This window comes from Vigna unguiculata, chromosome 10 (assembly GCF_037176805.1).
Source record: "Vigna unguiculata cultivar grain cowpea cultivar isolate G323 ecotype 2 chromosome 10, ASM3717680v1, whole genome shotgun sequence".
Lineage (NCBI taxonomy): Eukaryota > Viridiplantae > Streptophyta > Magnoliopsida > Fabales > Fabaceae > Vigna > Vigna unguiculata.
The window spans coordinates 39,411,883-39,424,924 of record NC_140801.1 but is presented as its reverse complement, the minus strand read 5'-3'; the positions used below and the strand labels follow the sequence as shown (position 1 = coordinate 39,424,924).

Genomic DNA, 13,042 nt, shown 5'->3' with positions numbered 1-13,042 from the left:
TGCCAATTATGTATAAGCATGGAAGTGGTAATGTAACCCTATACTTATGTGAATTATCACGAAACATAAATTGTTTGAGTGGTTGTGCATTGATTTGATGATAAGCATGGTATGGGTTCGAACCTTGGTGATCCCAAAATTTAACTCTCGTTTTGCTAACCATTAGTTGTGGCTTGAATGTGAAAAGGCAAAGAAAACCTAGCAAAAGGGCAGCCAATAAGGGCTGAAAAACCACCAAATGATGGCCCTTGAATAGCAATTAAAACATCATTAAGGTTATTTTCGTTTTGGCATTTAAACCCACTATTAAGACACCTATAAAAGGTCAAATTTAGGTGAAAATAGGGTTTATGCAATCTTGATATTGTACCTTTTGAGAGGGGAGCGAATTGGAGAGGATTGAGAGACTAGCTAACGCAAATTGTGGTAGCACTAAGAGAATTTGTGTTGGGCAAGAAGAAGAGCTATAGCATTACATTTTTGCAAGGGAAATTCCAGGTTAGGGGAGCTGAACCTGAAACCCTGTGTTAATTGTATGGTTTTGCATGATTGGGTTGTGTGTGTATCCTAAATTTCATGTCTAAACTGATGGAAGTTGTATTTGATTGTTCTGATGGTATTTGCTCAACCTTCTTATTCAATTGTATGAAAATAATGAGGGTTTGGGTACTGTATATATGAGTTATGGTATAAACTTGGATTTTGGGATTTATTTTGGGTCTGAATTATGTGTACATGTTTGGTGTAATATTCTCGATTTTTTGGCATGAATTGGATGTGGTTTGGTTTGTGGTGATGGTGTTCATGTGCGTGAAATAGTTCCAGAGTCTGCAATTTTCGCTCAAGCGAGCCAGGCTCGCCTAGGCGAGACATGCAGGGACTCATACTCTATTTTTCTGCTCGAGCATCTCGCTCAAGCGGAGTATTTTGGTCTTGGGTAACATGCCATCTCGCTTAGGCGAGTGTGTCTTGCCTAAGCGAGAAATCGTGTGTGTATTGGATGTTACATCTCGCGCAGGCGTGAAGTTCTGTTTTGAGCGACAAAGCCTCTCGCTCAGGCGATCCTTCCTCGCATAAGCGAGAAGTCGTGGTACGTTGGGTGTGTTGTTTAACTTGCCGCCTAAGCGAGGTACTTTAGCCATGGGCGAAGGATGGTCTCGCCCAAGCAAGAAGAAGCTCGCTCAAGCGAGAGTTCGTGGACTGCGACTGCTGCAATGTCCTCGTTTGGGCGAGTGGGCCTAGCTTAAGCGAGATAAGCTGGGCTGTTTGGATAAACGCTTTTAGTCTAAGCGGCATAAAATTATATTGTGTGTGCAAGGCAAGTGTTAATGTTGTGTCAGATTGGATGTGTTGGAATTATGATACGTGGTCTACAAGGCTTCTAAGATATCTCAATGGTGGGCTTGCTGGTGTTCCTTGAGTTGTGGCTCAGAACGTGTCCCTTGAGTTGTGGCTCGGGATAGGGGTTAAGCACGCGGCATTCTATAGGTTGTGGCCCGAAATGACTTCCCTTGAGTTGTGGCTCGGGATAATGGATGAACACGAGGAACTCTTGAGTTGTGGCTCGGGTTGGCGAGTGTTGTTAGTGTGAGTGTGCTGGTTGTGGCTAGTACGGATGGGTCCATATAGACTGCCCTCCTCAATATAATAGCTGACGAGTTTGGTATTCTTAGGACGTTACGGACTATGTTCGTATTGGGAACTCCACTTGGCGTTACGGTGTGTGATCCGTAGCATTGTTTTGCCGTGCGTGCTCTATCGGTTGTGGCCAATACGTGTGGCAGCAAAACGCCCAGAGATACTCACGAGAAGAGGTAGAACACAACTAGCATGGTTGTGGCCATGTGGAAGGAAATGAACGAGTTTCCTTTATGTGCAATGATATCATATGGTTGTGGCCATGTGAAAGGAAAGGATGTATGGTTTTGGAGTGTTTATTTATATTTGATTATAAATTTGTATATATTTATTATATTAGCTCACCCTATCTGCTTATGTTTGGCGATGATCATGTACGCGGTACACGTGAGTAGATGTTGTGGATGCAGGTGGTTCTGGTGAAGCTTAGCCATAGAGAGGGGATAGCTTAGGATTTCTTTATGCTTTGTTATTATTAGTTTTGGAAATAAATTGTAAACATTTGAGTGATAATCTTATATTATTTCCAGATATTATAATTTATGGTTTGCTTTATTTTTGAACGATAATAAGTTTCAAATTTCTCGCGCTTTGGGAAATGATGTTTTTATTAAATGAGGTTTTATTAATTGTAGGTGTTAATGCAATTTCTTTATTTTATTAAAAATCCGTAATATCTAGTCAGGATGTTACAGGTACTTTTTCTTTATAGTCAGCTTATTCAACAGACGATAATCGACACACAATCTGGAGTTGCTGTCCTTCTTTTTCACTAGCAGCGTCAGTGCTCCCCACGGTGATGCACTTGGTCTGATGAACTTCTTCTCAAGCAGATATATAATCTGCTTCTTCAACTCAGCCAATTCTGCTGGCACCATCCGATACAGTGCCATGGACACTGGGCCAGCTCCAGGGATGAGATCAATAGTGAAATTCATATCCCTACTCGGCGGCAACTCAAGTATCTCATCTAGAAATACATCCCCATATTCATCAACCACTGGAATCATACGAATCTGTTCCTCTGTGATCTTCTTTTCTGCCTGGGCCACTATCATAAAGCAAGTAGCTTCAACTTCAATCTCCCTCATTGCCTAGTTTGATGATATCAATTCCAGCCTCTTTGCATCTGGAAATACCACTTTGCGTTGTCCGCAATCGATCACAACGTGGTTACTAGCCAACCAATCCATACCCAGAATCACATCCAACCCTTCCATTGGTAAGCAGATGAGATTCACCTTGAACCTGCGGCCTGCCACCTCCATAGGGCATCCCACACAAACAAACATGGTGGATACCTCGCTAGACGCTAGTGTTGCAACTATCAACTCGCACACCAGCTCTCGTATCACTAGACCGAGCCTCCTCACGCATTCATTGGATACGAATGAATGGGTAGGTCTTGAGTCTTACAACACAACAACCTCGTGATCAAACAATAAACAAGTAGTCTGCAATAAGTTACCTGACTGGGCTGCCTCGGTGGTTGCCAAGGCAAACACACGACCTGGTGCTCTAGGCCGCTCCCTGTAACACCCCTGGCGCACCACGCCCAGAGCATGTCAGGTTACTACAGCCCGATGCACCCCAACCCCTCACCCTTCTCCGTCCATTCATACTGGGTGGGTTGTTGCCAGTGGGAATCGAACCCCCAACCTGACCTTTAACACCCCTGGCACACCAGCAGATGCTACCAGTTGTGCTGCAGCGCAACTGGTAGCATCTGCTGGTGTGCCAGGGGTGTTAAAGGTCAGGTTGTGGGTTCGATTCCCACTGGCAACAACCCACCCAGTATGAATGGACTGAGAAGGGTGAGGGGTTGGGGTGCATCGGGCTGTAGTAACCTGACATGCTCTGGGCGTGGTGCGCTAGGGGTGTTACACTCCCCAACTGGTTTCTTCGCTGGTGCACCTCCAACTGGTTTCTTGTTAGGGTAGTGATGTGCGAAATGCCCCGTCTGATCACAAACATAGCACTTGTCAGTGCTACTACCCCCACCAAAGCTGCTTGAGGGTTTTGGACAATCCCTCCTGAGATGCTATCCACCACAGTTATAGCACTATAGTTTCTTGATTGAACTCTATGGTTTGTCATATAGCTTCTTCTACTACCGTGAATAGGTGGTGTTCTTCTAAGGTCGAGCTACTCTGTTGGGCCCCATCTCCAATTGCTCAACTGCATTGGCCTGCTTTACCAAGACGGGAAACTCCCTGATCCGCAGTGGTACTATGAATCGACGCAACTCATGTTTCCGTCCATCCTCATATTTTCTGCATCTCCACTAGTGGGCGAATAAAACCTCGCTAGGTACTCAAATCTGTCTGTGTATGCTTGCACAGTCAGGTTCCCCTGTTGGAACGTGAGGAATTCTGCCTCCCTCTTATATTTCGCACTGTTTGGAAAGTATTTCTCTAGGAACCTCATCCTGAAGGAAGTCCACATCACTGCTTCCTCACGAGTCTCCATCAACTGCTGCATGCCCACCCACCAGTATTCTGCATCTGCCACCAACAAGAAGGTGACAAAAGACAACTTTTGTGCATCAGTGCACTCTATCACCCTACAGATCTTCTCACATTCTCTAAGCCAAGCAACTGCCTCATCAGGAGTGGATTTGCCCGTGAACTTTGAGGGCTTGTGCCTCATAAAATCCTCCATCGTCACGGGTCGAGTGGGTGCTACCACGGCTCTAGGCTGCGCTGCAATGGGCTGCATCACATCCACCATCCGGTGTATCGCATGCGCGATCTCATCAGCCCCAGTGTTATTCCTCTTCCTCCTATTTGCCACAGCCTGTGCACGCCACATTTTCAGCTGTTCAAATCACATAGCTTAAGTCATGACTAAACAAGACAAAGTAACACAAGAATATAAATCAAACAGTCACGCAAGCGTAACACAATAAGCTCACTCCCCACAGACCCCAAAAACATTTTGAAAAACCTTTGCTTTGATACCAAATGTAACATCCCTATCGAATATTACTGATTTTTAAATAATATAATAAAGAAAATTTAAGTGACTCCTTTTAAATCAAGCATCATTTCCCAAAATACGAGAAATTTAAAACTTATTACAATAATAACCATCTAAATTCTCAATTCACAAAAGAGAATAGATACGAAAACCACACTACATTAGTCCAAGAGTTTACAAAATCCATAAAATACAAACAGTACAAACTATGGTAAAATCTTCTCCCCATATAGCCCCGCTACAACTCTAAGTCTCACCAGCTCCACCTGCAATATCATCTACTCATGTGTACTGCGTACACGATCATCGCCAAACACAAGCAGATAGGATGAGCTAATATAATCATCACATATATATTATATAAACATAAAACAAAACACATCAAAAGAAAAAAAATATCTTCTTTCATCCCACATGGCCACAACCATGTATGATATCATTTCACCTCAAAGGAACCTCATCCTTTTCTTTCACATGGCCACAACCATGTTACCTGTGTTCTACATCTTCTAGAGAGTACCTCAAGATGTCTTGCTGCCACACCTATCGGCCATAATCGATAGAGCACGTGCAGGAAACCATGCTACGGATCACACACCGTAACGCCAGGTGGAGTTCCCAAATACGAACGTAGTCCGTAACATCCCAGGACTATCCAACTCGTTAGCAAATCACTGAGGAGGACAATCCATCTAGACCCATCCGTACTGGCCACAACCAGCACACTCACACCGAGAACACTCACTAACCCGAGCCACAACTTAAGAGTTCCTCGTGTTCATCCGCTTTCCCAAGCCACAACTCAAGGGAAGTCATTCCGGGCCACAACCCATAGAATGCCACATGCATATCCCCTATCCTGAGCCACAACTCAAGGATACGTTCTGAGCCACAACTCAAGGAACACCAACAAGTCCACCTCTAAGATATATTAGAAGCCTTATAGACCACTCATCCCAATTCACACATATCCACTCCAACACAGTAGTATCACTTGTCTGAAACACACAATTGCACTCTTAATTGCTTAGGCTAAAAGCCTTTGTCCAAACACCCACTCCATTCTCGCTTAAGCTAGACCCACTCGCCTGAGCGAGCATGTTGCCCCATAGTCCACGAAATCTCGCTTGAGCGAGCTCCTCCTCGCTTGGGCGAGATCATACTTCGCCCAGACTTAAAGCGCCTCGTCTAGGCGACGAGTTAACATAACACCACATAACCTCCCGTGCTCTCGCTTAAGCGAGGGTCTCTCGCCTGAGCTAGACGTTCCTCGTCCACCACAAAGCTTCAAGCCTGAGCGAGATGCTTGAGCAGAAAAACCAACCCTCACGAGTTCTCGCTTAGGCGAGACACACTCGCCTAAGCGAGATGGTCTGTCGCCCAAAGCCAGAATTCCCCGCCTGAGCGAGACACTCAAGCAGAACTTGCACTCGAGTCTTTGCAAATCTCATATAGGCGAGCCTGGCTCACTTGAGCAAGAGTTGCAGAAGTTGGCATTGTTTAACGCACGCAACAACAGCAAATGTACCCAACTTACACACCCAATTCATACCAATTCAGTTTGAAAACATGGTACCAACAATATAAGCATAGTTTAGATGCAATATAGGCCCCCAAACTCCAAATTTATACAATAGCAGCATACTCAGCACAGAAATCCATCATGTTCATGCAATTAGGTAAGAATCTCAATAAAACAATACCAAAACACCCAAACCCCAAATTCACCTCACATGCAACACAAAACCCATAGCATATAATCATCAAATTCATGCAATATGATCAAAAGCATAATATTACGGGTTCAGCTCCCCTAACCTCAGATTTTCCTTTGCCTAGTGTTTGAATTACTCGTTTCCCCTTGAACCCCAATGTCCCCTCTTTGATTCTTTCCCAATTCAGCTCTCAATTTCCTCAAACCTCACAATTCACTCTAAATTTTCGTATTCCTTTACCTAGGCCACAATCATATATGCCAAAACCCCTCTTCTCACCTGAATTTACCTTTTAAAGGATGTCTTAATGTGGGTTAATGCAAAAAAAAAACGAGAACTAGTTTTATTGTGGATTTCATTGCTATTCAAGGGCCATTATTTGATTGTTTTTCAACCCCTTGGCTTGCCCCTACTGCTAGGGTTTTCTCCACCCTTTCATATTCAGCCCACAACTAATTTTAAGCAAAAAGAGTTAAATCTAGCTCACCAAGGTTTGAACCCATGACCATTCCAATGCCAAATTCAATACACAAAAATCCAACCAACTCATCTTTAGTGATAATTCACATAATTGTATAATTATGTTAGCACTCAACATATTCATTCATATTATTAAAATAAATAATAATCAAAAAACACAAAAGTGGCATACATAGGACTTGAACCCAAGTTCTCTCACACAATAAAGTACTCTCAATCACTTCAGCTAATACCTTTCCACATCACACCAATCAATATTTAATGCCATAAAGGCTCTCACTACCTGCATTTCTTAATTAATTATTTATTTAATTAATTAATTTTCACGGTTCTTACATTCCCTCCACCTTGAAAGTTTTCGTCCTCGAAAATAGGACTTACCAGCAAATAGGTGAGGATAATACTTCCTCATGAGATCCTCCATCTCCCAAGTCATCTCCCGGGTTGCCTCGTCCTAGAGAACCTTCACAGTTTGAATCTCCTTCCCTTTGAGTTGCTTGACTTGGGAATCCAAGATTCTCACCGGTCCGACTCCCGTAGTCAAGTCCTCGCGCACCTGAACATCATCCTGCTCCAGCACTTTAGTAGGATCTGCCATGTACTTCCTAAGTTGTGATATATGGAAGACGTTGTGCAGATTTGCTAAGTGAGGCGACAAAGTAATCTCGTACGCCACTGGTCCGATCTGCCTCGTAATCTGATACAGATCGATGAATCGAGGGGTCAACTTCCTCGACTTCAGTGCTATCCCAATACCTACTGTAGGTGTAACCCTGAGAAACACATGGTCACCTGCCTCAAACTCAAGCGGCTTTCTCCTCTTATCTGCGTAGGATTTTTGCGGACTCTGAGTTACACGTATTCGATCCTGTATCACCCTTACCTTCTCAGTAGTCTGCTGTAAAAACTCTAGCCCAAGCACCAAAAACTTTCCATCCTGCTGCCAACACAATGGTGTCCGACATCTCCTGCCATACAGTGCCTCGTATGGTGTCATCCCTATACTAGAATGGTAGTTGTTGTTATAAGTAAACTCCACTAGTGGCAACATATCACTCCACGTCCCTAGGTGATCCAATACACATGTTCTTAGTAAGTCCTCCAGGGACTGTATTGTTCTCTCAAACTGCCCATCTGTCTGAGGATGATATGCTTAGCTCATTCTTAGTTGAGTGCCCAAGGTGTTGTGCAGTAACTGCCAAAATCTTGATGAGAACCTCGGATCCCTATTTGATATGATACTTGCAAGCACACCATGTAACCTGACAATCTCCTTGACATACAACTCTACCAGTTTATCTAGAGACATCTTCTGATTGATTGGCAGGAAGTGAGCGCACTTCGTCAGTCTATCCACTATTACCCAGATGGAATTATGCCCTCTCACTGACCTTGGCAGGTGTGTAACAAAATCCATGGAAATGTTGTCCCATTTCCACTAAGGAATATTAAGAGGCTCCAACGTACCACCCAGCCGCTGATGCTCGATCTTCGCTTTTTGGCACACTAAGCAAGATGCTACATAATCTGCCCCATCAGTTTTCATACCATTCCACTAGATAGTCGCCTTCAAATCTTTATACATCTTTGTCATACCTGGGTGTATGCTAAGACGACTCTTATGCTCTTCCTCCAAGAGCATCTTTCTCAGTACAGGGATTCTTGTAAGACCCGTGGAAATTAATTAATTAATTAAATAATTAATTAATAAATGTGGGTGGTGGGAACTTTGATGTCATTAAATGTTTATTGGTATAACATGGAAAAGTATTAGCTCAAGTGGTTAAGATTACTTTGGTTGTGTGAAAGGACTTAGGTTCAAGTCCTATGTATGCCAATTATGTGTTGTTTGATTTATTATTATTTTGATAATATGTTTTGGCTTGTTAAGTGATAGTATAATCATAGGATTGTAATAATTATCACAAAATATGAATTGGCATAATGGTGGTGCATTGGTCTTATGAGTGAGTGGTCATGGGTTCAAACCTTGATAGATAAGAATTAATCCTTTTTTTTTTATGAGAAGCAGCTTTGACTTGAATGCGAAAGGGCAGTGAAGACCTAGCAGGAGCAGCCAAGGGGCTGGAAAAAAATAATATAAAACATTAGTAATTACCCTTGAATGGAAATAAAACACATCATTAAGCTTATTTGCGTTTTAGCAATTAAAACCATTATTTAGACACATATAAAAGGGCCAATTTGGGGCAAAATAAGGGTTTTGGCAGTGCTGATAATTGATCTTTGAAAGGAGAACGAGATTAGAGAGTGAGAGGGGAGTTTTGGGTGTGCAAAAGGCTGAAGCAAAACATTGGTGAACCAAGGAACTTTCATTTTTTTCCCAATTCTAATCAAGAATTCCAGGTTAGGGGAGTTGTCCTTTGTGCGTGTAAATTACATGATTTGTGTATGGTTCTGTGTCATTGCCTTCTCAATTGAATTATAAGTGTTATGAATTCCTGTTTGTGGGATCAAAGTAAGAATTGACTTGGTGGTTTTAAGTTGCAAAACCCTTTTATGCATTATATGTCTTGGGAATGAGGGTTTTTGGTATTGAATGGTTATGGATGCCTAAACCTTGTGTTTTGGTAGTTTAAATGGATATAAAGCATGTTCATATGGTTTGATTATTGAAATAAATGGAATCAGAGTGATTAAATTGTATTTTGGCATGGTTTTGGTGAATTGTGTGCATGAATAGAGACGAAACTCTACAAGTTTCGCTCAAGCGACTCCCTCTCGCCTAGGCGAGAATTGCAGAAGTTTGTTCAGGGTTTTGGTTCGAGCTTTTCGCTTACGCGACCCAGTTTGGGGTTGAGCGACATGTTCACTCGCTCAGGCGAGAATGGCTCGCCTAAGCGAGGTCACGATGAGACCTGTGTATGTTGAGCGCGAATCCTCGTCCATGAAAGGAGGTTTGTGTGTTTGAGCAAATTTCACACTCGCTCAGGCGAGGTGGGTTAACTTAAGCGAGACTTACGGACTAGCTTGGGCGAAGTTCCCTAGCTTAAGCGAGAATGCTACGAATTCTATGTTTATGTGTGTTGTTTGAGCTAGTTTGCTGCTATTTCCTAAAGTATAGGAATTATATGCTTGTGTTTGTGGTGTTTGGTCTTGAAGGACTAAGTCCATAGGATTTTGGGATGTGCTTGGATTGAGTCGCGAACGAGGAGTTTGAGATGGGTGGACCGCATGCGGAACGTGAACAGTTTAGTTCACCGGAGGTACTCTCGTTGGGATAAGTGAGCGAGGGAGTTCATCTTATGCTCAACTTGAGAATGCTATGAGCGAGGGAGTTCATGGTAGGAAAGGCGGGTATACGTGTCCGGGTATGAGCGAGGAGTTCAGATGAACGGGCGTGAGAGTCCGTGAAGCAAGACTACAAGCGGGATAGGCTTGTAGGTTGGACCACGAGTGAGGAGGGTCGTGGGAGCACAGGAAGTCCCAAGATTTAGAATACATGCATGAACTCATATTGGTGATGAGTGTGGGAAAGTGGGTGATATTGGAAATAAATGAATAAATAATTATTTTATTGGCAGGGATTTATTTCGTATTTATTTATGTATATGTGCATAGCTCACCTTATCCGTGTGTGTGTGGCGATGATCGGATAACTTGTTATCCGGGAGCAAATGATGTTTCAGGTGAACCAGGAGACGCATAGTGGCGGAGTGTTGACGCAGAATACGAGGGGATTTTATAACTGCTTTATTTAATTTTCATGTACTTTGATACAATTTTCTTTACTTTGGACTTATGAACTGTAAACGTGAATTGTGAGTAATATCACTATTGATAGCGATTATTCACCTTTAAAGTTTTAAAATTTCCCGCGTTTTGGGAAGTGGTTTAATAATAAATGAGGAAAATTATTTCATTTTATTTTTTTTATTTTATTTTTTAAGTAATATCGTACCGGGATGTTACACTTCTAGGTACACAAACCCTCTTCCTGAAGTGTAGGATGCCGTCTTTACCCATCTTGAAGTTTTTTCTCGTCTTAGTGCCCAACTCACCAATGATATGCTGTAGTTCCCGATCATTTCCTTGTTCCACCCGCACCTCGTCTAGGAACTCATTGGTGATTCGCAACATGCTACACTGAATATGATTTACACCCATGTGTAAACCCAAGTTCATGTCACACAGTTTTTCTATCAGCTCTAGCTCTTTCACCATCATAGCAAATATGTGGACCGTCTTCCTACTCAATGCATCAGCAACGACATTAGCTTTGTCGGGTATAGAAGCTCAAAATCGTAGTCTTTCAAATACTCCATCCAACGCCTTTGCCTCATATTCAGCTCCTTCTAATCAAATAAGTACTTTAAAATCTTATGATCGTTGAACACTTGGAACTGTGAACCATACAAGTAGTGCCTCCAAGTCTTAAGGGCAAATACCACTACAGCTAATTCCAAATCATGAGTAGCTCCTCACCTCAGTAACTGTCTGTGGTCTTTCCCACTTCACCATTGTGTCAATCTTCACTGGGTTCACTGCTATTCCTTGGGTTGAGATTACATGCCCCAAGAATTGTACCTCATCCAGCAAATATTCACACAACAACAGCTTCCCATACAGTTTATGCTCTTTGAGAACCTCCAGAACCACTCGTAGATGCTCTGAATGTTCTTCTCGACTCTCACAATATATCAGTATGTCGTCAATAAATACAACGACAAACTGATCTACATACGGCCAGAATATTCTTTTCATGTAGTGCATGAAAATTGTCGGAGCATTTGTCGCTCCAAACGGCATCACCACATACTCATAGTGTTCGTAGCGAGACCTGAATGTTGTCTTCTGCACATCATCTGGTTTGACTAAGATCTGATGATATCTAGACCTCAAGTCAATCTTAGACAACACAGCTTCTCCCCTCAATTGATCCAGCAAATCGTCGATTCTGGGCAACGAGTACTTATTCTTTATAGTCAGCTTATTCAACTACGATAATTGACACACAATCTGGAGCTGTCGTCCTTCTTTTTCACTAGCAGCATCGGTGATCCCCACGGTGATGCACTTGCTCTGATGAACTTCTTCTCAAGCAGATCTTCAATCTGCTTCTTCAACTCAGCCAATTCTGCTGGCGCCATCCGATACGGTGCCATGGACACTCGACCAGCTTCAGGAATGAGATTAATAGTGAAATCCACATCCTTACTCGGCGACAACTCAGGTATCTCATATGGAAATACATCCCCATATTCATCGACCACTGGAATCATACTAATTTGTTCCTCGGTGCTCTTCTTTTCTGCCTGGGCCGCTATCATAAAACAAGTAGCTCCAACTTCAATCTCTCTCACTGCCTGGTTCAATGATATCAATTCCAGCCCCTCTGCATATGGAAATACCACTATGCATTGTTCGCAATCGATCACAACATGGTTATTGGCCAACCAATCCATACCCAGAATCACGTCCAACCCTTCCATTAGCAAGCAGATGAGAGTCACCTTGAACTTGCGGCCTACCACCTTCATAGGGCATCCCACACAAATACACGTAGTGGATACCTCGCCAGACGCTGGTGTCGCAACTATCAACTCGCACGCCAGCTCTCGCATCACTAGACCGAGCCTCCTCACGCATTTATTGGATACGAATGAATGGGTAGCTCCTGAGTCATACAACACAACAACCTCGTGATCAAATAGTAAACAAGTAGTTTGCACTAAGTTACCTGTCAAATTAAGTTCAATACTATTCCTCAAGCGAAGGCAAAGATTGCCCAAGCCGCCAAGCTTAGAAACAATAGCAAACGGGCCTAGGGAGCCAGCCTTGGACATCTTTCTCAATTGGCTCTGGTATTTACCTTTCCCTCTTTGCTTAAAAGGGGTCGGCCTCTTCACAATAGTCTCTAGCTGTGCGTCTCCACCATTAGCATAGTCAAATTAGAGACGTGTGCTTGCTATCTTTCTAAGCAACATTGGCCATTTACTTTCTTAACATGGCAAAAATATCCTCCTCCTCACCCACCTTTGTGGCATGTTGAGCTATGTAAGCTGCAAAAGTATAAGTGCTTTAAATTAGCCAAATCACACAAAAGCATAACAAAAAGTACATTCACCGCATACATCCTTCGCCGGATTCGGCGAAAGGAAACATCGCACTATGTTCTAGCCAAGATCCTCCTGGGCAATTACTCCAACACGTCCATTATCTGCCTACTCTCTACAAACAACGAGCTCTTTGGCACTTCGATTATCCAA

The 13,042-nt window shown here is 42.9% G+C and overlaps 1 protein-coding gene across 1 annotated transcript; it reads right to left on the bottom strand.

The window, feature by feature from the left end:
* Positions 1-11,767: 11,767 nt before the first annotated feature.
* LOC146882568 (uncharacterized) lies at positions 11,768-12,619 on the bottom strand. Its single transcript, XM_085667459.1, has one exon. It carries the CDS (start codon positions 12,617-12,619, stop codon positions 11,768-11,770), a length of 852 nt encoding a protein of 283 aa, XP_085523585.1.
* Positions 12,620-13,042: the final 423 nt, after the last annotated feature.